The following is a 26,160-nucleotide window of genomic DNA, read 5'->3' as shown; positions in this document are numbered from 1 at the left end:
TGTTTATATCATATAACATTATCATGTACAAGGAAAGGTGTATTCATGCAGAGGAAAGGTGAATTATTTCTTTCCCTCCACTGGAGCTGCAACACACTTCTCTCCTGCTCTTGGACATCAGAACTCCAGGCTCACTAGCCTTTAGATTCCAGGTCTTACACCAGTAGTCCCCTAGGTCCTCAGGACTGAGAGTTATGCAGTAGGCTTCCCTAGTTCTAAGACTCAAACTTGTACTGAGCCACACTACTGGCATACAAGGGTCTCCAATCTCATAGACCCTTGTATGGGACTTAGCATCCATAATCACATGAGCCAACTTCCCTAATAAAGCCCCTCTCATACATAGATACACATATCCTATTGGTCCTGTCTCTGGAGAACCGTAAAAAATAAGCTGTGGGATATATGCATAGTATCAAAGTATTTCCCTACAAAGTACTATTAGTTAGTAAAAAAAAAAATTTCAAGAGTAATTTCACAGTGGAAAAACTAACAGATACAACTGTAATCAAGTTATCAAAATGAGCATCATCAGTAATGGGACAAATTTAAGTTATCACTCACCTGATAAGAAACAAGAGAATAGCACAGCATCACTTTTGTGACATTCCTACTAAAAATACATAATTTAATTCTAGTCATAAGGAAACACTGGAACACTTAAGAACATTCTAAACAACTGCTTATAATCTTCAAATTTCATTGTCATCAAAACCAAAGAAGCATGAGCAGCAGGGAGTGGTGACTCCTATAATCCCAGCACTTTGGGAGGACAAGGCCAGCAGATCACTTGAGCTCAGGAGGTAAGGTGGGCCTGGGCAACCTTGTTTCTACTGAAAAAACAAAAATAAAAAAAAAGCCAGGCGTGGTAGTACATATCTATTGTCCCAGCTACTCTGGAAGCTGAGGTGAAAAGACTGCTTCAGACTGCAAGGCAGAGATTGCAGGGAGCTGAGATTACATCACTGTTCTAGCCCTGGTGACAGAGCGAGACTCAAAAAACGGGAAAAGATGAATTGTTACAGACTGAAGGAAACTAAAGAGTCAACACAACTAAATGCAACCCATATCCCTGAACTGGATCCTTCTTTTTTTTTTTTTTGAGATGGAGTCTTTCTCGCTCTGTTGCCCAGGCTGGAGTGCAGTGGCGGTAGCAGAATCTCAGATCACCGCAACCGCAACCTCCGCCTCCCTGGTTTAAGCAATCCTTCTGCCTCAGCCTCTCTAGCAGCTGGGACTACAGACATGCATCACCAGGCCTGACTAACTTTTGTATTTTTAGTAGAGACAGGGTTTTGCCATGTTGGCCAGGCTGGTCTTGAACTCCTGACCTCAGGTGATCCACATGTATTTTTTTGTATAAAAAATACAAAATTATCCAGGAGTGGTGGTGCATGCCTGTAATCCCAGCTACTCGAGAGGGTGAGGCAGGAGGATCACTTGAGCCTGGGAGGTGGAGTGTGCGGTAAACTGAGATCACGCCATTGCACTCCAGCCTCGGAAAGAAGAGCGAAACTCTGTCTCAAGAAAAAAAAAAAAAGATATCGCTGGAAAAAATGGCAAAATGTTAATGAAGACTTGAGATGTGAGGATTAGACAATGGAAATATATCAATATTATTTCCTGATTTTTATGACTATTTTGTGATTAATCGGAAAACGTTCTTCTCTGTGGAAAAAAAGTGTTCAAGAGTGACAGGGCACCAGCCGGGATCAGAGGCTAATGCCTATAATCCCAGCACTTTGGGAGGCAGACTGTTTGACCTCAGGAGTTGGAGACCAGCTTGTGCAACAAGGCAAAAGCCCATCTCTAAAAAAAAAAAAAAAAAAGTACAAAAAAAAATATCAGGCAGGCACAGTGGTGCATGCCTATAATCCCAGCTACTGAGGAGGCTGAGGCAGTAAAACTGCCTGAACCCAGGAGGCAGAGGCTGCAGTGAGCCGAGATCACACCATTGTACTCCAGCCTGGACAATGGGAGTGAAATCCTGTCTTTAAAAAAAAAAAAAAAAAAAAAAAGTGATAGGACATCAGGTTCAGGGAGTTTTATACGGTTTTAAAAAAAATTAATTAAAAATTAAAAACATTTTGGTTGATAATGATGTGTGGATTCATCAACTGTAATAAATGTACCACTCTGGAGAAGGATATTAATAATGGAGGAGGCTCTACATATGTGAGGGGAGGAAGCAAATATATACAAAGGAGGTGTATATATATAAGAAAGAAACTGTACCTTCTTCTCAGTTTCACTGTGTAAACCCAAAACTGCTCTAAAAAGTAAAGTCTATTAAAAAAATAAGATAAAATAGGTCGGGCGCAGTAGCTCACGCCTGTAATCCCAGCACTTTGGGAGGCCGAGGCGGGTGGATCACGAGGTCAAGAGATCGAGACCATCCTGGTCAACATGGTGAAATCCCGTCTCTACTAAAAATAGAAAAAATTAGCTGGGCATGGTGGCGCATGCCTGTAATCCCAGCTACTCAGGAGGCTGAGGCAGGAGAATTGCCTGAGCCCAGGAGGCAGAGGTTGCACTGAGCCGAGATCGTGCCATTGCACTCCAGCCTGGGTAACAAGAGCGAAACTCCGTCTCAAAAAAAAAAAAAAATACGATAAAATAAATTCCTCATTTCACCCAGGTAGGGTGGTATTAAATTATTGTTGAATGTTTTTAATTAAGGGAAATTTTCCATTAACTTAACCATCATTAAATTCTGGCTTATAAATCTACTTTTAATTATCCTGTCAACATATAACATATAATTAACCATATGAAAAAGAACTTTTTCATAGCTGCTCCATCAGGTAAAAAGGCTTGCATATAAATTATGCATGTTTTCCACCATTACATCTTAAGCTAATTACCTCTTGCATGCTTCATACCAATTAGAATGATCACCGAGTTTTGAAAAACTCTTCATGTTTAATGTGGGAACTATTACTAGAAATAAATTAACTTTAAAATACTAAGCTGAAATCTTTATTACATTTATTTTCACATAAGATATTATTATTATCTTGAGACACAGTCTTGCTCTGTCTCCGGGGCTACAGTGCCGTGGCACAATCTCTGCTCACTGCAATGTCCGCCACCCAGATTCAAGCGATTCTCCTACCTCAGGCTCCGAGTAGCTGGGACTACAGACACCCGCCACCATGCCCGGTTAATTGTTGTATTTTTAATAAAGACGGATTCATCATGTTGGCCAAGCTGGTCTTGAACTCCTGACCTCAAGTGATTCACCCACCTTGGCCTCCCAAAATGGTGGGATTACTGATGTGAGCCACTGTACCCAGCCCAAATCATATTTCTCATGTTTATATTTATCACCTAGTTAATGACCAAATCCTAAATATCTAGAAAGCATCCAAACTACAGAATTCTGAAAACATTATAAAAGGTTAATACTATATGTAAATGGTCCTGAAACTGCCAGGCCTTAGACAAACTGCAAACCAAAAAGTCATTACTAAAACCCAATAACTAAACAAGCAACTACAATTTCCCAGTTGGAAACCTAAGTGGGATTATAGGCATGCGCCACCACTCCTGGATAATTTTGTATTTTTTACATAAAAAAAATACAGGTGGATCACCTGAGGTCATAACAGTTATGTGTTGTATAACATACAGTTTGCCTGTGCAGAATAAACCTAAAGTATTTTTAAAATATCATCTCAATCCTTATATAATCTCTATTATCTGTTCTCTAAAACAGAAACTATTGTATTTGCCTCTTTTCTCAGCTGTCTAGAAAGGCTGGCACATGGTGGAGATCGATAAACGTCTGTTACATTGAACCATGAGTTTCTGCTGCACATTATCCTTGGGTGGTAATGACATTTATTACATGCTATGGTTATTCATATAATGGTCCTATGTCCATTATGAGATTACAAGGCCAGAAGTATCTTCAGAACAGGATCACAAACTTACTGATTTCTTTCTAAATTCCTATGCCACCAGAAATTTCACACACACACACACACAAAAACAAAATATTAGTTGAAAATCAATGCATCTTTATCTACTAACAAAACTTGCATAAACTGGGAGTCAGAATATCATCCTTCCCATTTTCAGATGGAAAAATAGAGCAAAAATGAATTACTCAACTCACTTCTATGGTTTGGCCAGAGACCAAACCCATCACTTCCTTCCTATCTATATAATGCCCGATTACCCTGTTAAAGACATGCAGTGGCTCCAATAAAACCAACTACAAAAAAAAAAAGTACCTGATGCACACATTAGGGCAATAATCATAGTTTAATAGCTTAGTTTCAAACTTTATTTGAAACACATGCAAGAACAAAAAGTCCTTCCTAAATAAGGGAAAACTATACAAAATGAAAACAAATCCAAGTTTATGAGAAATGAATGGCTGAATAAATTCTAAAATGCATTATAGCATATCAAGTGGGGCAGCAAAAACAAGGGCCTAGGTTTAAGGTCTACTGGGGGTCCATTTTAACAGCTAGCACTGCAAGAATAAGATAAAATAAAGGAATGACATTTCATTACATATACCCTCCTTTTGGCCAGGTTTATTATTTTGTGCCTGCTCTTCTTTTGCTATTTCCCTCAATGTTCCCTTAAAGAAAAGTCAATTCACTCCCCTCAAAGACATTAACTAAAAGACAACAGAAATATTGAATGAGGAAGAGAACAGCACAAGTTTACACTCCCTAGACTTAAATGTGAGGGAAGTCAAAAGAATTAATTCAACTCAACGGAAGATAAAGAGGAGTTAAAGGCTATAGGAATTATGACAAGGGAAAACGTGCTACTCTAGTAACAGATAAACCCAAAACACAGACAAGTGTTTCTCAAATTCTCACTTTCCTTCTTATAGCTGATGTATTCATTCAGACAGTAACATTGTATCATACACACCAGTAATAGACATGCTTTGCTTATATAGTCCTATATATTCTCAAGTGCAGAAATATTTTCCTAATATGCAATTTAAAAACAAACAAACAAAAACATAGTTTTTTGTGGTTGTTAGCAAAAACCTGAAAAATGTTCCAAATACCAAAATAGCATCTGGTAGATCTATCTGCTTTGCACATCTGCAACATTAAACTTCTCAAAGATTTACATAGCTGGGAAAGAGCTTACTATTCTGAAATCTTACTTGGAATCAATATAGAGTTACAAGCAATTTTTGGGTGGTGGTGGTGGTGGTTGTTTTTGAGATGGAGTTTCACTCTTGTCACCCAGGCTGGAGTTCAATGGCGTGATTTCTGCTCACTGCAACCTCCACCTCCTGGGTTCAAGCAATTCTCCTGCCTCAGCGTTGTTTTTGTTTTTGTTTTTATGTTTGTATTTTTAGTAAAGACAGAGTTTCACCATGTTGGCAAGGATTCTTGAACTTCTAACCTCAGGTGATCTGCCAGCCTCAGCCTCTCAAAGTGCGGGGAATTACAGGCGTGAGCCACCATGCCTGGTAAGATGCATATTTTTGTGAAAAGCAAAACTCATCTTATTAAAAAAGAAAATATTGCCAGGCACAGTGCCTCATGCCTGTAATCCCAGCACTCTGGGAGGCCGAGGCCAGTGGATCACTTGAGGTCAGGAGTTTGAGACCAGCCTGGCCAACAAGATGAAACCCCGTCTCTACCAAAAATACAAAAATTAAGGCCAGGCGCAGTGGCTCACGCCTGTAATCCCAGCATTTTGGGAGGCCCGAAGCAGCTGGATCACTTGAGATCAGGAGTTCGAGACCAGCCTCATCAACATGGTGAAATGCTGTCTCTACTAACAATACAAAATTAGCCGGGCATGGCAGCAGGTGCCTGCAATTCCAGCTACTGAAGAGCCTGAGGCAGGAGAATCACTTGAATCCAAGAGGCAGAGATTGCAGTGAGCCGAGATCACACCATTGCACTCCAGTCTGGGCAACAAGATTGAAACTCCATCTCAAAAAAAAGAAAAAAAAATTTAGCCTGTCGTGGTAGCATCTGCCTGTAAGTAATCCCAGTTACTGAGGAGGCTAAGGCACAAGAATTGCCTCCCATGAGGCAGAGGTTGCAGTGAACCGTGATTGTGCCACTGTACTCCAGCAGCCTGGGTGACACAGAGAGGGACCCTGTCTCAAAAAAAGAGAAAAATATATATATGTATGTTTATTTTTAAATTATATTGTTCTTGAGTTTTTCATCAGGAAATACACCATTAGTACTTTAAAGCAATTATTGGTACTGTTGGGGGTTTTATTATTAAAGATTAAGTTTCCTTTCTAAGAATAAATATTAATGACCTATAGTCTTTTCTTATAGTAAGATGGCACAACTTATGCTGCTCAATAAATCTCTAAACAAAGCTTAAAAACAAAACTTTACCATAGAGTAAGAACCAAATGGAAATATATAAATGAATAGTAACATTTGACATTTCAAGCACTATCAAGGGTCACTGCAACCTCTGTGTTCACTGTATCCTCCACCTCCTGAGCTCAAGCAATTCTCCTACCTCAGCCTCCCAAGTAGCTGGGACACAGGCACACACCTCTACATCCAGCTAATTTCTGTAATTTTTGTAGACACAGGGTTCTTTCTAGTCTTTTTGCTGAGACCAGTCTCAAACTCCTGGGCTAGAGCAATCTTCCCACCTCAGTCTCCTAAAGTGCTGAGATTACAGGTGTGATCCACTGCACACACACTGTGAAATAGTGTTTTAATTAACTTGGACAAAAATTATTACTTTTGGAAAGGCAGAAAGAGGACCTGATTAGTGGCCAAAGAGGACATAATCTAATTAACATATTTTTGTCAGAAGAGCCTATATGCAAATAACATCAAATACTATTAAACCAATCTCAATTAATCAAAGAGCTTTAAATATACTTCTAAAAACTGTGTTTTTAAACCACATTAATAACTCTGAAGGGACGAATACAGTGGCTCACAACTGTAATCTCAACACATGGGAGGCCTAAGCAGGAGGATGTCTTTGAGGTTAGGAGTTAGTGATCAGCCTGGGCAATCCCACATCTATTTCAAAAATAAAGAAATAGGCCGGATGTGGTGGCTCACCCCTACATTCCCAGCATTTTGGAAGGTCAAGATTGATGGATCACCTGAAGTCAAGAGTTTGAGACCAGCCTGGTCAACATGATGAAACCCAGTCTCTACTAAAAATACAAAACTTAGCTGGGCATGGTGGTGCATGCCTGTAATCCCAGCTACTTGAGAGGCTGAGGTAGGAGAATTGCTTGAACCCTGGAGTGGGATGTTGCAGTAAGCCAAGATCACGCCACTGCACTCCAGCCTGGGAGACAATGCAAGACTCCATCTCAAAAAAAAAATAAATAAATAGTCCTAGAAATTTGGTCTTTAATCACTCATTTCAAAAGAAGAAAAAAAAAACTGGAATATAAAGCCCTGTCATTACTTGCACATAATATGCTTGTACCAGAAACTAACCTGGTAACATTAATTTTTTTTTTTTTAATACAGTCTCACTGTTGTCCACACCAGTAATTTCAGCACTTTGGGAGGCTGAGGAGGGTGGATCACCTGAGGTCAAGAGTTCAAGACCAGCCTAATCAACATGGAGAAACTCTATCTCTACTAAAACTACAAAATTAGACAGGCGTGGTGACAGATGCCTGCAATCCCAGTTACATGGGAGGCTGAGGGAGGAGAATCGCTTGAACCTGGGAGGCGCAGGTTGCAGTGAGCCGAGATCATGCCATGGCACTCCAGCCTGGAGAAGAGCAAAACTGTCTCAATAAATAAATAAATAAAAGGTTTGAGGGGGGGGAAATAATCATTATTTAAGCACTATCTCCTGGCAGAAGACTTGGGGTACTACATACTAAAAGAAGCGGGCATCCCTTGTTGACTTCCCCTATTCAACTTTGTTTCTTAAGTCCCTAACAATGTATCTCCTTGCCTTTATTCAAAATCTTCAACAGATAAGTGCGTAAGGCCTCCTAATAGTAAGAACAACAACAAAAAATAGTCTCATGTTATATGCAGTTCAACTCCATTAATTCAAAATTTACAACAAAGACTCTTCATAGAAATCAAAATGGTAACAGAACTAGACTTAGTCCATGAGTTATTTACCACTGACTTCACAGAATGGAAAGATGCTCAATAAATATTTTGAATGACCAGCAAAGAAAAAATATATAATAAAATAAATGGTGTGTTATAAGTTCAATTTTACTGAACGAAAATTTATTGAACACTAAGAAATGAGGGAGCCGGAGTGGCTCAGGTCAATTGTCCTGGCACATGAGGTGAGGTCAGGCATTCGAGGCCAGCCTGGGCAACATGTAAACCTCTCATTCATTTAAAAAAAAAAAAAAAAAAAAAAACTGGCCTGGCACCATGGCTCACGCCTGTAATCCCAGCACTCTGGGAGGCCAAGGTGGGTGGATCATCTGAGTTCAGGAGTTCAAGACCAGCCTGGCCAACATGGCAAATCTCATCTCTACTAAAAATACAAAAATTAGCCAGACATGGAGTCACACACTTGTAAGCCCAGCTTCTTGGGAGGCTGAGACAGGAGAACTGCTCCAACCCAGGAGGCAGAGGTTGCAGTGAGCCAAGATTGCACCACTACACTCCAGCCTGGGCAACAGAGTAGAAGACTCCCATCTCAAAAAAACAAAAGAAAGAAAGAAAGAAGGACATAACAGGCAAACCAAAAATGAACATAATTCCTCTCTTCGTAGAATTTTAGTTTAGCAGACCCAGCGGTAAACTTGAGTTTACTCATCTAATTTTTTATAATAGGAAGATCTACATTGTTTATACCTCTCAGGAAGTCATAGATCAGTTCAGACATTTGATAAGCATACACTATCAAGTAAGTCCTACACTAAGTAACTGTAAATAAACTGTTTAAAGCACCAACCATATGTGGAATATTAGTGTCTATTCTGTTGGTCATATCTATATTAAATATTCTAAACAAATAAAAAGTATTTGCCAACTTTCATTTTCCAAAGCATAAATCTACCAACCTTCAAATTCACAAAACTAATTTATTTATTTATTTATTTTGGAGGCAGAGTCTCACACTGTTGCCCAGACTGGAGTGCAGTGGTACAATCTTGGCTCACTGCAACCTCTACTTCCCAGGTTCTAGCAATTCTCGTGTCTTAGCCTCCCAAGGCACTACAGGCACACACCACCACATCTAGCTAAATTTGTTTGTATTTTTAGTAAAGATGGGGGTTTTGCCAAGTTGGCCAGGCTGGTTCCATACTCCTGAGCTCAGGCAATCCACCCACCTCAGCCTCCCAAAGTGCTAGGATTACAGGTGTGAGCTACCACCCCTGACACGAAACTGATTTATTTCACTGCTCTCAGACATTTTCTAACGTTTACTAGAAAAGATCTAATTTGCTCATTTAGCAAATATTTATGGAGAGCCCTTTTTTCTTTCTTTTTTTTTGAGACAGAGTTTTGCTCTTGTTGCCCAAGGTGCAGTGCAATGGAGCGATCTTAGCTCACTGCAACCTCTCCCTCCCAGAATCATAAAAGTGATTCTCTTGTCTGAGTCTCCTGAGCAGCTGAGATTACAGGAGCACACCACCACACTCAGCTAATTTTTTTTGTATTTTTAGTAGAAACGGAGTTTCACCATGTTAGCCAGGCTGGTCTCAAATCCTGACATCAGGTGATCTGCCCTCCTTGGCTTCCCAAAGTGCTGGGATTACTGGTGTGATCCAACGTGCCTGGTCCGGAGTGCCTACTTTGTGCCAGGCAGTGTTCCAGGTACTGGAAATGAACAGGAAACAAAAATCTCTGCCCTAACATACCAGGGAAGGAAAACACACAAATAAGTAAATACATTGTAGGTTAAGAGAAACTATGTAGGGATAAAAAAGCATGGAAAAGCAAGTATAAGCAAGAGGAGAGTGAGCAAAGGGCAGGAGTATGTTATAATTTTACAGAGTAGCCAGGATGGGGTCATGGAGAATGTGGTCATCAATAATGTGATGTATCAGCAACAGCTTGAAGGAAGTAAAAGAACCAATCATGCACCTATCTTGGGGTAGAGTATTCCTGGCAGAGGGTATAACAAGTACAAAGTAAAAAGGCCCTGAGGCAGAAGAATGCCTGGTACGTTTAAGAAAGGGAAGCCAAAGTAGCTGGAGTTGAGTGAACAAAGGAGCATACAGGAGTATAACAGGAGATGATGCCAAGGCTAGAAGCTGATTGTTTATGGCTTGCAGGCAATTTTGTTTTGGTTCAGTTTTGCTTGGGTTTTTTTTTCCAGCTTTACCCAGGTATAACTAACAAAAAAATACATATATTTAAAGTGTACAACATGATGATATGCCACACATATAAACTGTAAAATGGTTATCACAATCAAGATAATAATTTCTTGATTTCCTTGTGGGGGCAGGGGATTAGCAACAGTTAAAATCTACTCTTGGCCAGGCATGGTAACTTACACCTGTAATCCCAGAACTTTGGGAGGCCAAGGTGGGCAGATGGCTAGAGCCCAGGAGTTCAAGACAAACCAGGGCAACATGGTGAAACTACATCTCTACAAAAATCAGCAGCATGTGGTGGTATACGCCTGTAGTCCTAGCTACTCCGAAGGCTGAGGTAGGATCACCTGAGCCTGGGGAGGTGAGGCTGCAGTGAGCCATGATCATACCACTGCACTCTAGCCTGGGTGACAAAGCAAGACCCTGTCTCCAAAAAAAAGATCTACTGTCTTAGTAAATTTCAAGTTTGCATTATTATCAACTATAGTTACTATACAGTACATTAGCTCGCCAAAACATATTCATCCTATCACTACAAGTTTGTGCCCTGTGACCAACATATCCCCATTTCTCCCCACCTCCCATCAGCCCCTGGAAAACACCATTCTATTCTCTGCTTTATTCTATGGGTTCAACCTTTTAGATTCCTCATTTAAGTGAAATCATACCGTATTTGTCTTTCTGTATCTTGCTTATTTTACTTACCATAATGTTCTCCAGGTTCATCCATGTTGTCATAAATAGCAAGGTTTCCTTTTTTTATGGCTGAACAATATTCCATTATATACACATTTGACCCCTGAATAACAGGTTTAAACTATGTGGGTCCACTATACACAGATTATTTTCAACCAATTGCACATCAAAAATCCAGTATTCATCCACATATACAGATGGACGGATGACTTTTTATATACACGTGTTCCACAGGGGTGACTGCAGGACTTGAGTAAATGCAGATTTGGGTATACTTGGGGGTCATAGAACCAATGCCCTATCTAGACTGAGGGAAAACTGCACACTGTCCACATTTTCTTCACCCATTCATCCATTGACACTTGAATAATGCTGAAATTAACATGGGAGTCCAGATCTCTCTTTCAGATAATGATTTCATTCCCTAAGGATACAGACCCAGAAGTAGAACTGCTGGACTGTCTGTCTTATTTTTAATTTTGGGGGGAACCAGTTTTTTTTTTGTTTGTTTGTTTTCCTGAGACTGAGTCTTGCTCTGTCACCCAGGTTGGAGTGCAGTGGCATCATCTCAGCAACCTCCATCTCCCAGGTTCAAGCAATTCTCCTACCTTAGCCTCCCAAGTAACTGGTAACTACTGGTGCCCACCACCACACCCAGCTAATTTTTGTATTTTTAGTAGAGACAAGGTTTCACCATGTTGGCCAGGCTGGTCTTGAACTCCTCACCTTGTGATCTGCTCACCTCGACCTCCCAAAGTGCTGTGATTACAGGCGTGCACCACCACGCCCAGATGGAACCAGTTTTTAATAATGGCTGTTCCAATTTACACTCCCATGTATACATGGATTATCTTTTCTCTATCTACTTGCCAACACTTTTCTCTCTTTTGACAGCCATCCTAACAGATGTGAGGCAATAGCTCCTTTCTGTTTTGACTTGCATTTCCTAATGATTAGTGATGTTGAGCACATTTTCATATACCTGTTGGCCATTTGTGTGTCTTGTTTAAAAAAATGTCTATTTAGGTCCTACAGCCTTTTGTAAATCTGGTTATTTTGTTTTTTGCTATTAAGTTGTATGAGTTTTTTATATACACATAAAAAAACACACATACACAATATAAACCCCTTATCACATATATGGTTTGCAAATTTTTTTCCATTCCGTAAATTGCCTTTTCATTTTGTGTCCTTTGCTATGCAGAAGCTTTTTAGTATGATGTAGTCACTCTCATAATTTCTTGCTTTTGTTCCCTGTGCTTTTGGTGTCATATTCACAAAAACCATTGCCAACACCAGTATCAAGGAGCTTTTTCCCCTATGTTTTCTTCTAGGAATGTATCAGTCTGTTCTTATACTCCTATGAAGGAATACCTGAGGCTGGGTAATTTATAAAGAAAAGAGGTTTACTCAGCTCATGATTCTGCAGACTTTACACAAAGCATAGTGCTGCCACATACTTCTGGTAAGGTGTGATCATGGCAGAAGTGGAGCCAGCATGTCACATGGTTGGGGGGCTCCCAGACTAATTTTAAACAACCAGATCTCACCTGAACCAAGTAAGAGCTCACTTATGACCAAGGGGATGATGTTACACCATTCATGAGGGATCTACCCCCATAATCCAGTCATCTCCCACCAAGTCCCACCTCCAACACTGGGAATTACATTTCAACAAGAGATTTGAAGGAAACAAACATCTGACCCATATCAAAGAATTTTCCCTTTCAGGTCTCCCATTTAAGTCTTTAATCCATTTCTAGCTAATCTGTGTGTGTGACATAAGGTAACAATCCAATTTCATTCTTTTGCATGTACATATAGTTTTCCCAGCACCATTTGTTGAAGGAATTATCTTTTTCCCATTGTGTACCTGGTGCCCTTCTCAAAGCTGAGTTTACTGCAAAGATGTGGGTAAATTTCTGGGCTCTACTCTGTTGCATTAGTCTACATGTCTTTTATGTCAGTAATGCACTGTTTTGATTACTATAGATTTTTTGAGACAGAATCTTGCTCTGTTGCCCAGGATGGAGTGCAGAGGCACACTCTGAGTTCACTGCAACCTCCACCTCCTGGGTTCAAGTGATTCTCCCCACCCAGCCTCCCAAGTAGCTGGGACCACAGACGTGTGCCAGCATGCCCAGCTAATTTTTGTATTTTTAGTAGAGATGAGGTTTCTCCATATTGGCCAGGCTTGTCATGAACTCCTGACCTCAAGTGATCTACCTGTCTCAACCTCCCAAAGTGCTGCGATTACAGGCATGAGTCATTGCACCAGCCTACAGCTTTGTAATATGGTTTGAAATCAGGAAGTATGACACATCCAACTTTGTTCCTATTCAAGACTTCTTTGGCTATTTAAAGTCTTTTGTGGTTTCCAATGAGTTTTAGGATTTTTCTATTTTTTGTGAAAAATACCATTGGAATATTGATAGAGATTGCATTAATCTGTAGATGGCTTTGTGCAGTATGAACATTTTAACAATATTAAAACTTTTAATTCATGAGCACAGGATATCTTTCCATTTATTTGCATCTTCTTCAATTACTTTCGTAAATGTCTAACAGTTTTTATTATACAGATCTTTGACCTCCCTGGTTAAATTTATTCCTAAGTATTTTATTCTTTCTGATGCTATTGTAAATAGAACTGTTTTCTAATTGATTTTTCAGATTGTTTGTAGTTAATATGTAGAAACACAACAGATTTTTGCAGGTTGATCTTGTCTCCTACAACTTTACTAAATTTGTTTATTAGCTCTAACAGTCTTTTGGTGAAGTCTTTAGAATTTTCTATACATAAGAAATCATGTCATTTGCAAACAGAGACAATTTAACTTCCTCCTTTCCAATTCTGATGCCTTTTATTTCTTTTTCTTTCCTAACTGGCCTGGCTATGACTGCTAGTACTTTGCAGTACTGTATTATGAAGAACTAGTGAAACCACCACTCTCTTATTCCTGATCATAGAGGAAAAGGTTTCAGCTTTTCATGACTGAGTATGTTAGTTGTGGGCTTGTCATATATGGCTTTTGACATATCACTAACAACAGAATAGCTAAACCTTAAAACCTGACAAAACCAAATGCTGACAGAGATGCAGAACATTTAGATCTTTGTTGGTGGTAACACAAAACGGTACCGTCATTTTTGGAAAACAGTTTGGCAACTTCTATAAAGCTAAACATGCATTTACTATATAATAGTAATCCCACTATTAAATATTTATTGTCAAGGCAAAGAGAAGGGAAGATGTGATTGATAGACCTGCCCAAGCTCTTGATAGATTTAGAAAGCCTACTATTTGGCTGGGCATGGTGGCTCATACCTGTAATCCCAGCACTTTGGGAGGTCAAGGAGGGCAGATCATGAGGTCAGGAGTTCAAGACCAGCCTGGCCAACATGGTGAAACCCCATCTCTACTAAAAAACACAAAAAAATTAGCCAGGCATAGTGGCACATGCCTGTAGTCCCAGCTACTCAGGAAGCTGAGGCAAGAGAATCACTTGAACCCAGGAGGTGGACGTTGCAGTGAGCTGAGATCACACCACTGCCCTTCAGCTTGGGCAACAAAGACTTCATCTCAAATAAAACAAAACAAAAAACAAACAAAAAAAGCCTACTATTTACATGGAGAGCAAACGGAATAGTAGCAAAACATACAGTCCTTGTGCAGAGCAATACCAAAACAAAAGGAGCCAGGTGACTACAACATAGATGATATGACACTCTTGCTGAAGAGCCAATGCCATGCTACAACCAAAGTCTTACAGCCTGCAGCTACTACCTAAAAGGTTACAACAGAGAGCCTCATGTCATCAGAACCAGGAGGTGATGAGACACTGTATCACATACAGTCTCCTTAGCTGATGAAGAGATTGAGAAAAAGCTTCACATCAGGTCCTCACAAACCTCCCATAATCTCATATTCCAAGAGGATCACAAGGTGCTCTGCTAAGATTCAGATCAGATACCGTTCAAGTGCTGCCTATGCAGCCTATGTGGATACATGCACTGTGACCAGGGTACAACAGTAAATCTGTTCCTTTAAACTGACCCAGGAGAATAAAGACGTATGTCCCACCAACACCTGTATACAACTGTTTATAGCTGTATTCACCACTGGCTAAAACTAGAAACAATCCAGAAATCCATCAGTTGGTGAATGAATAAACAAACTATGATTCTTTCATACCCTAGAATATTACTCAGTAATAAGAAACAAAGTACTGACAAAACATAGTAACACTGATGATTTTCAAATGTATTAGGACTTCTAGTAACAAGAAGTCAAATGCAAAAGTCTATATACTATACAATTCACTTTATATGGCATTCTGGAAAAGGCAGAAACTAGAGGGACAGTAAACATATCAGTGTTTGCTAAAGGCTAGCAGTGGAGGGACAGGACTGACTACGGAGGGGACAAGGAAAATTTTACATTGTGGTGGTTACACGACTATGTAATTTTATGAAAATTCATAAACCTTTACACCTAAAAAGGGTGACTTGTATCATATATGTATTAAATCTCAATAAACCTGATTTTAAAAATCAAATGAGAAAATATTATTTTTATAAATGATTCAAAACAAAGCTGTTCCATCATCCAAATGTTCTACAAAGTGTATTACTTGTTTCAGAAGAAAAAAGCAAAACTATGTTCCTTGCATGTAACTATGCAAATATGAAAAGTACTGGAAAACTATGCAGTATGACTGCATTCTAGATAATGCTTACAGAACATGAATGTCACAAAAAGAATCAAATAGGAAAAAACTTGCAAGGTAAATTTACAAGTAATTATATCCTACTTATAGATATCAAGGACTCAAACTCAGATCTGGAACAAGTAACTTAATAAATATTTATAGAGCTCTCCACTTCAAATACACAAAATATACATTCTTGTCAATACGACATCACACCTACTCATAAGTTTAAATGAAACATTGATTGGCCATTATTGATACCCATTTTTTTTTTTTTCCAGAATAAAGCAATATTTCCGTTCACCCTCCCTCTTTCTCTTCCTCTTTCTCCCTCTCCTTTACCCATTTTTTTCCTTTCCTTCTCTCAAAAAATAAAAATTAAAAATAAAAAATAAAAATTAAAAAGAAATCAACTTGTAAACCTCTAGATCCAGGTCGGCAATGTCTCTCTCATTGCTTGATTTCCTTCCTTCCCTTCCCTCCCTCCCTCCCTCCCCGCTTCCTCCCTTCCTTCCTTCCTTCATCCCTTCCTTCCTCCCTCCCTTCCTCCTTCCCTCCCTTCCTGCCTTCCTCCCTTCCTCCTTCCCGCCTTCCTCCCTTCCTCCCAAAAATAAAAATAAAAAAATCCTTCAAGGCCAGGCATGGCAGCTCACAGCTGTAACCCCAGCACTTTAGGAAGCCAAGGCAGGAGAACTGCTTAAGCCCAAGTGTTCAAGACCAGCCTGAGCAACATAGTGAGATCCCATTTCTACAAAAAAAAAAAAAAAAATTAGTTGGGCATGGTGGCATAAGTCCCAGCTACTTTGGGGGCTGAAGTGGGAGGACTGTTTGAGCCTGGGAGTGCAAGCTTCAGTGAGCCATAATCATGCTACTACACTCCAGCCTGGGCGATAGAGTGAGACCCTGTCTCAAAAAAAATAAAATAAAGTAATAAAAATAATTCAGTGCATAGGCTCTTGCATATTCAAGTCTCTATTTCTTACATTCAGCAACAATTTAATGAGTGGCTACTATATGTACAACATCCTATGGCTAACAGAAAAATATAGAAATCTTTAAGATATGACTCATCTTCTAGGAGCTTTTTTTCCTTCTAGGGAAGGAAACACAAAGTAAATGAAAAGTCCAAAACAGAATGTGTCCTCCCACATGCTACCTCATGAATCCAATCTATTAACCAATCCCATAAAAATTCAACCAAAAGCTATCAAAAATCTCCAACTAGGCCAGGCACAGTGGCTCACACCTGTAATCCCAACACTTTAGGAGGCCGAGGCAGGCGGATCACGAGGTCAAGAGATAAGACCATCCTGGCCAATGTGGTGAAACCTCATCTCTACTAAAAATACAAAAATTAACTGGGTGTGGTGGCACATAACTGTAGTTCCAGCTACTCAGGAGGCAGAAATTGCAGTGAGCCGAGATCACGTCACTGCACTCCAGCCTGGTGACAGAGCGAGACTCCGTCTCAAAGAAAAAAAAAGAGAGCGAGAGAGAGAGAAAAGAAAAAGTAAATGAACAATTAATTAATTTGGTAAAGAGCAATTTTGAACCAGGAAGCTCTTCAAGGAAGGGTAAAATGAGGTGCAACTGGATTCCTTGGATCAATAATGGGAATTAAGAGGTCACTTAAGTTCCTTCGACAAAAAGGTGTAGGAAGTACACAAATGACAACATGTTTAAAAGAGCAAAGGGTTCAAATATAAATTAACCTGTTTTTGCAATCTTGTCAAAGGCATTGAGGGATTTGTCACCAAAAATCTATTCACCAAATGTCTCTGCTGAGAGTTCGGGACTAATTTCTTGAGGAACTTCAAATGAGTTAAGTCATCTTAATCTATGGGGAATTCAGTCTCCCAAAATCTACTCATTTTTGTTACTCTCAACTGACCTCTTTCTCCTTCATCCTAGGTCTTTTAAGATTCTCCCATTTGCAAGAACATACAGAACTGGACCTATAAATACAACCAACCTCCTTCCAGTATGCTATATGATATCCATTTAAAAAAGCAAGTCGGCCGGGTGCGGTGGCTCACACCTGTAATCCCAGCACTTTGGGAGGCTGAAGCGGGTGGATCACAAGGTTAGGAGTTCGAGACCAGCCTGACCAAGATGGTGAAACCCCATCTCTACTAAAAATACAAAAATTAGCCAGGTGCGTGGCAGGTGCGTGTAATCCCAGCTACTTGGGAGGCTGAGGCAGGAGAATTCCTGGAACAAGCAAGGCGGAGGTTGCAGTGAGCAGAGATCACACTGTAGTGTGCCTGGGCGACAGAGCAAAATTCAGTCTCAAAAAAGAAAAAAAAAAGAAAGTCAAGCCCAGCATCCTTAAAAGTTTCTTTCAAAGGTATAGAAGATAATATAGAACATAAACCCATTTCTACAAAAATACTGATATATAGTTGTGCATAGAAAAAAGATTTAAATGTATGAGTACCATATATATATTCAACATGATTGGGTAATTTTCCATTTCTTCCATAACATCTACTTGTATTCTCTAACAATTTTTCAACAATGAGCATGTATTCTAGTGATTTTTATTAAATAAAATTTTTAATGTTTATATCACTTTTTTATGAAACTGATAATATCCCCTTGTAAAACTTTCATGAAGTTTTTAGTGAACTCTGGGAGTATCCATGTTGTTTCACTCTTCTTGCCCAGGTTGTGGTGCAATGGCGCAATCCTGGCTCATCACAACCTCCGCCTCCAGGGTTCAAGCAATTCTCCTGCCTCAGCCTTCTGAGTAGCTGGGATTACAGGCATGCACCACCATGCCCAGCTAATTTTTTTTTTTTTTTTTTTGAGACGGAGTTATTGCCCAGGCTAGAGTGCAATGGCGTGACCCCAGCTCACTGTAACCTCCACCTCCCGGGTTCAAGCAATTCTCCTGCCTCAGCCTCCCGAGTAGCCAGGAGCACAGGCATGCGCCACCACGCCCAGCTAATTTTTTGTATTTTCAGTAGGCACAGGGTTTCTCCATGTTGGTGAGGCTGGTCTCGAACTCCTGACCTCAGGTGATCCGCCTGCCTCAGCCTCCCAAAGTGCTAGAATTATAGGCATGACCATCATGCCTGGCCAAAAGCTACTAATATTATACCTCTTATTGTTCAAAAGAAAGTTTCAGGTAAAAATTTAAGGTAAATTCTTAATTTCTTCTCTTTTGAGTAAATCCATGGTATAGAAAGATTCCACTCTTAATCCAAACAATGAGATTTTACTATGCATCTATGTGAACTGTCACTCACAAAAAGCAGTAACTTTTTGGGAAAGTAACAAATATGGAGTCATTTCATCTACCATTAAAGCAACTATATAATAATAAAAATTTGTAAAAATGTAGATTCTATGTTAATCAAAATATTTTTAATTCCTGGACACTTTCAAACATACTAGGCATTATACATGGTTTTTGTTTTGTTTAAGTTTTGTTTTTTATGAGACAGAGTCTTGCTCTGTTGCAAGGCTGGTGTGCAGTGGCGAAATCTTGGCTCACTGCAACCTCTGCCTCCCACATTCAAGCAATTCTCTTGCCTCAGCCTCCTGAGTAGCCGGGATTACAGGTGCATACCATTACACCCAGCTAACTTTTGTATTTTTAGTAAAGACAGGGTTTCAGCATGTTGGACAGAATGGTCTCCATCTCCTGACCTAGTGATCCGCCTGCCTTGGCCTCCTAAAGTGCTGGGATTACAGGCATACCCAGACTATATGTGGATATTAATAAATGAAGAAAAGAAACATAGGTCTTACATATATTTCAAAAAAAGTCTCTACCAATTACTGAATCTTTTGTACAGGCAAGAAATAAAATCAGTCTGATAAATATGAGCAGATCGTAGTTACAATTGTTTATTATCATATTTTAGAAAAAATACTTTGACTATTCCATTTTCTAGAGGTTGGAATAACGAAACTGTCTAAAGTTTTATTAAAAATAATTTTTGCCGGGCACAGAGACTCAAACCTGTAATCCCAACACTTTGGGAAACCCTGTCTCTACTAAAAATACAAAAATTAGCTGAGCATAGTGGTACATGCCTATGGTCCCAGCTGAGGCAGGGAGGCTGAGGCAGAATCGCCTGAACCTGGGAGGCGGAGGTTGCAAGTGAGCTGAGATCGCACCACTGCACTCCAGCCTGGTGACAGAGTGAGACTCCTCAAAAAAAAGAAAAACAAAAGATTTTTAGGGGGCCAGACATGGTGGCTCACGCCAGTAATCCTGGCACTTTGGGAGGCCAAGGCAGATGGATCACCTAAGGTCAGGAGTATGAGACCAGCCTGGCTAACTAAATACAAAAAATTTGTATTCAGCCAGCTAAATACAAAAATTAGCTGAGTGTGTTGGTATGCACCAGTAATCCCAGCTACTCAGAAGGCCGAAATAGGAGAATCACTTGAATCTATGGGGGGCAGAGGCTGCAGTGAGCCAATATCACACCATTGCAGTCCAGCCTATACAACAAGAGCAAAACTCCGTCTCCAAGAAAAAAAATTATTTTTAGGGCAGGGGTGGTGGCTCACACCTGTAATTCCAGCACCTTAGGAGGCTGAAGCAGGTGGATCACCTGGGATCAGGAGTTCAAGACCAGCCTGGCCAAGATGGTGAAACTTAGTCTCTACTAATAATATCAAAATTATCTAGGTGTGGTGCCATGTGTCTGTAATCTCAGCTATTCAGGAAGCTGAGGCATGAGAATCGCTTGAACCCTGGAGGCAGAGGTTGTAGTGAGCCAAAGTCATGCCATTGCACTCCAGCCTGGACAACAGCAGTGAAACTCTGTCTCAAAAAACAAAACAAAAAAAGATTTTTAAACATTTTTGGAGACAGAGTCTCACTCTGTCGCCCAGGCTGGAGTGCAGTGGTGGGATCATGGCTCACTGCAGCCTTGATCTCCCAGGCTCAGGTGATCCTCCTACCTCAGCCTCCTGAGTATCTGGGACTACAGGCACACTACCAAGCCCAGCAAGTTTTGTTTTGTTTTTTGTTTTTTGTTTTTTTTGCACAGAAGGGGTTTTACCATGTTGTCCAGGCTGGTCACGAACTCCTGGGCTCAAGTCATCCACTGGCCCCCACCTCCCAACATGCTGGGATTATAGGCATAAGCCATCAGTCCTAACCTAAATTTCTAATGTTAACACATTAGTAGCCTAGAAAACAGCTATTTACAACTCTGCTCTAACTGCAGATTTTGTGTGTATGTCTGTGTGTATGTATGTTTTAATACGGGAACTATCTCCTCGCTCCTAATCTAATGATATTTCTGAAGGGTACTCTTCTAAAACACAAACAATTTAAACAGAGTACAATTATTTTCAGGACGGCACAATTATTTCCCTTCCTTGGCTCAATTTTCATATAATCCACATTCAGAATGTTATTTACCTTAAATGTTTTTGATATTCCTAGGCACAAAACCAGTTACTTAAGAACACTGAGCAAAAATATTTATTACATATAATAAACAGATTTTTTTTCTATTTTATGGGCAAAAATTACATTTCCACACAATGAAATTAGTGGTTAACTAGAGCTGGTGGCTAAGACGTGATGCTACAATAAGACTAAACTGGCCAGGCGCAATGGCTCACACCTGTAATCCCAGCACTTTGGGAGGCGGAGGCAGGTAGATCACCTGAGGCCAGGAGTTCCAGACCAGCCTGGCCAACATGGTGAAACCCCATCTCTACTAAAAATACAAAAATTAGCTGGGTGCAGTGGCTCACGCCTGTAATCCCAGCACTCTGGGAGGCTGAAGTGGGTGGATCACAATTTCAGGACCATCTTGGCTAACACAGTGAAACCTCGACTCTACTAAAAATAAAAAAAATTAGCCAGGCATGGTGGCGCATGCCTGTAGTCCCAGCTACTTGGGAGGCTGAAGCTAGAGGATCGCTTGAACCTGAGAAATGGAAGGTGTGCTGAGCTGAGATTGCACCACTCACTCCAGCCTGCGTGACAGGGAGAAACCCTGTCTCAAAATAAAATAAACAATACAAAAATTAGGCAGGTGTGGTGGCGCATACCTGTAGTCCCAGCTTCTCGGGAGGCTGAGGCAGAAGAATCGCCTGAACTGAGGAGGTGGAGGTTGCAGTGAGCCAAGATTACGCCTCTGCACTCCAGCCTGGGCAACAGAGCAAGACTCCGTCTCAAAAAAAAAAAAAAAAAAAAAGGCTAAATTGACCATTTGATCACTGATCCTATCAATTAACTTTCATCTATTTGCAGGGTCACAAGCAGCATTAAAACCCCTGCCCATCAGTTCTTTAGTCACAAGGAACATATGCCAAATGAACAGCTGGATCAGCACAAATCCACTATCACCACATTATATTTGTCAACTTTCCCAACAAATCATGTAAGAGCTATCGTCCTGGGAGAGTGCACTAATAATATACCCAAGGCATCCTAAAATAAGTAATAATCTAGCAAGAAAAAGTGTAAAATCTATTTCAGATGCTAAACTGAAGAAATATTTTAAAATCTAAGTTCATTTTTATTAAATCAATATTTACCCTTTAAATTTTAAAATGTCATCACACTAAGTTTTGAGTCCCACTGCTAAAACAGACACTGAATCCAGTAACATGTTTCTCTTTTCAACTGGAAGAAATGTATAAAATATTTAAAAAGACAACTGCTCCCTTTAATCTTTCAGCTTTAATAATATGTATCCTTTTACCTTTATATAGCAATTATAATTTAAGAGGAACTTGGCCTTCAAATTACAATAAAAAGTCATCTTGTAAAAGAGAGAGCAATCTATTTTTTATTTTTATTTATTTCTTTATTTTTTTGAGATGGAGTCTCACTCTGTCACCAGGCTGGAGTGCAATGTCACAATCTTGGCTCACTGAAACCTCCGCCTCCCAAGTTCAAGATTCCCCTGCCTCAGCTCCCGAATAGCTGGGATTACAGGCGCGTGCCACCATGCCCAGCTAATTTTTGTATTATTCATAGAAACAGGGTTTTACCATGTTGGCCCATATGGTCTTGATCTCTTGACCTCGTGATGTGCCCGCCTCGGCCTCCCAAAATGCTGGAATTACATGCATGAGCCACCATGCCTGGCTATTTTATTTCTTACTGGTAATAATTTCAATGCAGTTTTCCACCCTCAACTTCTCTTCTGACCTGCAACTCCCTATCCATAATATGCTGCACAAGGCAATGGGATTACCACTTCAGTCCTTTAGGTTTTGCCTCTCCTGGAGATTGTGAATTCCAAAAAGAAAAAAAATAATGCAATATTGGGAGGGAATAAGAAAAAAACAAAAGATTGTGAATTCCCTCAGAACAGCATTGCTTCCTCCAGTCCTCCTTGGTACCAGCAGTGCACTACGGAGTGTAAATTTAACATATTAATTTCCTCCAAGATCAGCCTCTCCTGCTACCTAGACTATGAAACTCTGTAGACACTAGGTATGTACTATCCACCCCTCACGAAGTTCTAGGCCAAAAAAGACCTTCAATTTTAGCGAAAAATTGAGCAACTAAACCTTTTTTTTTTTTTTTTGAGACATAGTCTCACTCGTCACCCAGGCCTGAACCTCTGAATCAGCAAAGTACCTTACAAGTGGACATTTGTATTTTTTTGTATTAATCTTGCTTACATTTCTTTCCTAGTAGCCATATTCAACTGTGTCTTTCGAGGTAACAGGTTTATACTGCGGTACATTCTCAAATACAAATGTTGTCTACAAGATAACAATATCTAATCACAAAATCTCACTACTGTAATCAACAATGTGGCCATTACAAAATTTATGAACCAATAAAATTGTAACATCTGTTTTTAAAATTTTACACTAAAACATGAAAATGCTTTCCTATATATCTGATGTTAAGGTGTCTCCTGCCTGTAATCCCAGCATTTTGGGAGGTCGAGGTGGGTGATTACTTGAGGTCAGGAGTTCGAGACTGGTCTGGCCAACATGGTGAAACCCCATCTTTACTAAAAATACAAGAATTAGCCGGCTGTGGTGACGTGCGCCTGTAGCCCCAGCTACTCGGGAAGCTGAAGCACGAGAATAGGTCGAGACCAGTTTCAGTGAGAACAGATGGGATGGGGCCACCGCACTCCCACCTGGACTACAGAGCCAGATTCTGTCTCAAAAAGAAAAGAAAAAGGATGCCTGGAGAGATGGAGGTGGGAGCAAGAAAAAAAAAAAAAAAAAAAAACAGGACTGTGAAGAAACAGTTTAACATATTGCTTCCATCTCCACCTTTATCCCAAGAGAATTTAAATGTGAAAGAAAAAAATGGAGGCAGAACCCATAATTCAAAATCTTTTTTTTAAAAAAAAGCAAAGGATGCTGGATTTTGCAAACTGTGCATTTTAACCTGCTATCCTTTCAAGTGATTTTTAAAGAAGGATTTTTTTTTTAATCCACAGAATATTTTGCTTCATCCAGAAGCAGCTGGATCACATGTCACCCAATATCTGCCGCCTCCACACACACGCCGCTACCCCTGTGAGCCCTGTGTCAAACGATCCATCACGGTATTAAAAAAAAAAAAATTAAACCAGGAGGTTTATCTTCCCAATTCTCTCTAAGAAACAGTAATAGTCCGTCCTCCTCCCACCCCCAGGAAAATTTTCTAACGGGACTAGAGGGAGGAGGGAATCAGTTGATTATCATTCTCCATAGGGAGAAAAACGGCATTAACTTTCAACAAGAGACCGCTGCTCTTCCACCGTATCCCCTTTAGAACATAAAATATTAAGGGCTTTTGAAGCATTCACAGGAATAGAAAACTGAAGTCTGAAGCACTTCACTCTGCAGCAAGATAGCCGCTTAAAAATCGTCCAGAATTTGGGGGATGGAGGTAACCCGTCAAAGCCCGCGAGACCCCTACCCTAAGGGGGAGTAGGATTCCGTCAAACAGAAAATGCCACTCTCCGCCCCCTCCGCCAACCGGAACGCTGACCCGCGCGGAGTGCGGGGGCGGCCGAGGGCAGGAGCGGCGAGGAGGCGGGACGCGATACACGCACCGAGCCTAGGACTGCTTCACCGCTTTTAAATAGGTTTTAAAGATGCAGTTTATCCAGCCGGAGGATTCCCACCCATTCACCAGCCCCAGCCCTCACCCAGCTCCCCACCCCCATTGGGGTCTCCACCGGGCCATGTCCCCGCAGCGGTCTCGGCCCCACGCCCCAAGGCGCGCGGCTCCCCACTCGGGGGTCCCCTACGCGCCCCTCACCGCCCACCCGAGGCCGGACGCGCCCCAGCGGGGGATGCTTCGCACCTGGATGTAGTTGTTCTCGCAGTAATCGGCCACCCGTTCCAGATTCGTATAGCTGTCGAAGAGGGCCCGGCGGCCCCCCGGGATTTCCTCTTCCAGCAGCATCTGCAGCTCCGCCATCTTCACATCCTCCTCCTCCTCCTCCTCATACAGCTCGCAGAGGGAACGGCGGCCGCAGCGCCAGGGAAACCCAGGACCGGGAGAGGAGGAGCGGCGGCGACGGCGGCGGTAACTCGGGAGGAGCGAGAAACAGCCCCAGCGCGCGACAGGGGAGGGGGCGACGGGGGCGGGGCGCGAGCCGACGGACTGCGAGGACGGTCACCGCGGCGACGGCAGGCCGGGCGCGCGCACGCGCGCTCCCCTCTCTCCGCCCCCGGGCGCCCGAAAAAGATTCCCACCCTCGCCCGCGCCGCCGGCCCCTCCCCCACTTCCGGCGTCTCCAAGCGACGACAGAGGTGGGGGCCGGGATGCGCGCGGGAGTCGGTGGCGCAGTTAACCCTTCCGCCGCCCGCGGACCGCTGGAGCGGCTGGAGAAGCCCTCACCTCCCGGCGGCCTTTGTTAGCCCGGCGGGAACGCACCAGCCAGTTCCGCTGGCCTCCCGCCGGCGCCCTCCGGGACTCACCTCGGCGCTGTCCTCACCCTGGGGCCGAGCCCCCGTGGGGGTCATCGGCCTGGGGAACTTCTCGAGGCTTTTCTCCCTCTGCTGCTGATGGGGAACCGAAGGAGGACACAGCCTCCGCTCTTGGGACCCTCCTCTGTGAAAGATCACTCCTCATCGGGGCAGAAATAAAGCTCACAAACTTCCACGCAGCTTTCAATGCCACCTGACTTCATTTTTCTCAAATTTGACCCCATCCTCTTTGTTGCCGTGAATTGCAGTTTCCTAACCCCAGTTTACCTGCGCTCCGGCCTCTTTACACTTCCCCACCAAAGCCTTTCTCTCGTGCCAGGTTAGCCCCTTACTCTTCTGGTTTGCGGTCCCCTGGGCCTCAGCTTTTTATGTTTGCCATTTCGATGATTTGCTTCCTCACCCACAACCTTTTCTGTCATTTATCTAATGCTGTCAACTTCGCTGTCCTTTTTTTAATTCATGGTTTCGGTATTTAAAATTTTGAAAACGATTTTGCTAGTAGTAACTGCCTTCTTCACGGGGCTGTTATGTAGATAAAAATCAACATTTATGTGAAAACACCTTGAAAAAAACATGAAGTGCTACAAAATTCAAGGCAGATAATTTTGCTCTTGCAATTATAAT

General features: G+C 41.4%; 1 protein-coding gene across 45 annotated transcripts in view; it reads right to left on the bottom strand.

The window, feature by feature from the left end:
• ABI2 (abl interactor 2) overlaps positions 1–25,249 on the bottom strand; it is a 114,701-nt gene extending 89,452 nt beyond the window's left edge. For all 45 annotated transcript variants that reach the window (XM_008999244.5, XM_008999247.5, XM_008999251.5 and 42 more), the window contains exon 1: positions 24,908–25,249. In XM_008999244.5, the coding sequence (XP_008997492.3) occupies positions 24,908–25,024 (117 nt within the window). In that variant the 5' untranslated portion in view covers positions 25,025–25,249. The remainder of the gene's footprint in view (positions 1–24,907) is intronic.
• Positions 25,250–26,160: the final 911 nt, after the last annotated feature.

Source organism: Callithrix jacchus, chromosome 6, assembly GCF_049354715.1.
Source record: "Callithrix jacchus isolate 240 chromosome 6, calJac240_pri, whole genome shotgun sequence".
Classification (NCBI taxonomy): Eukaryota; Metazoa; Chordata; class Mammalia; order Primates; family Cebidae; genus Callithrix; species Callithrix jacchus.
This window is presented reverse-complemented; position numbering and strand designations above follow the sequence as displayed.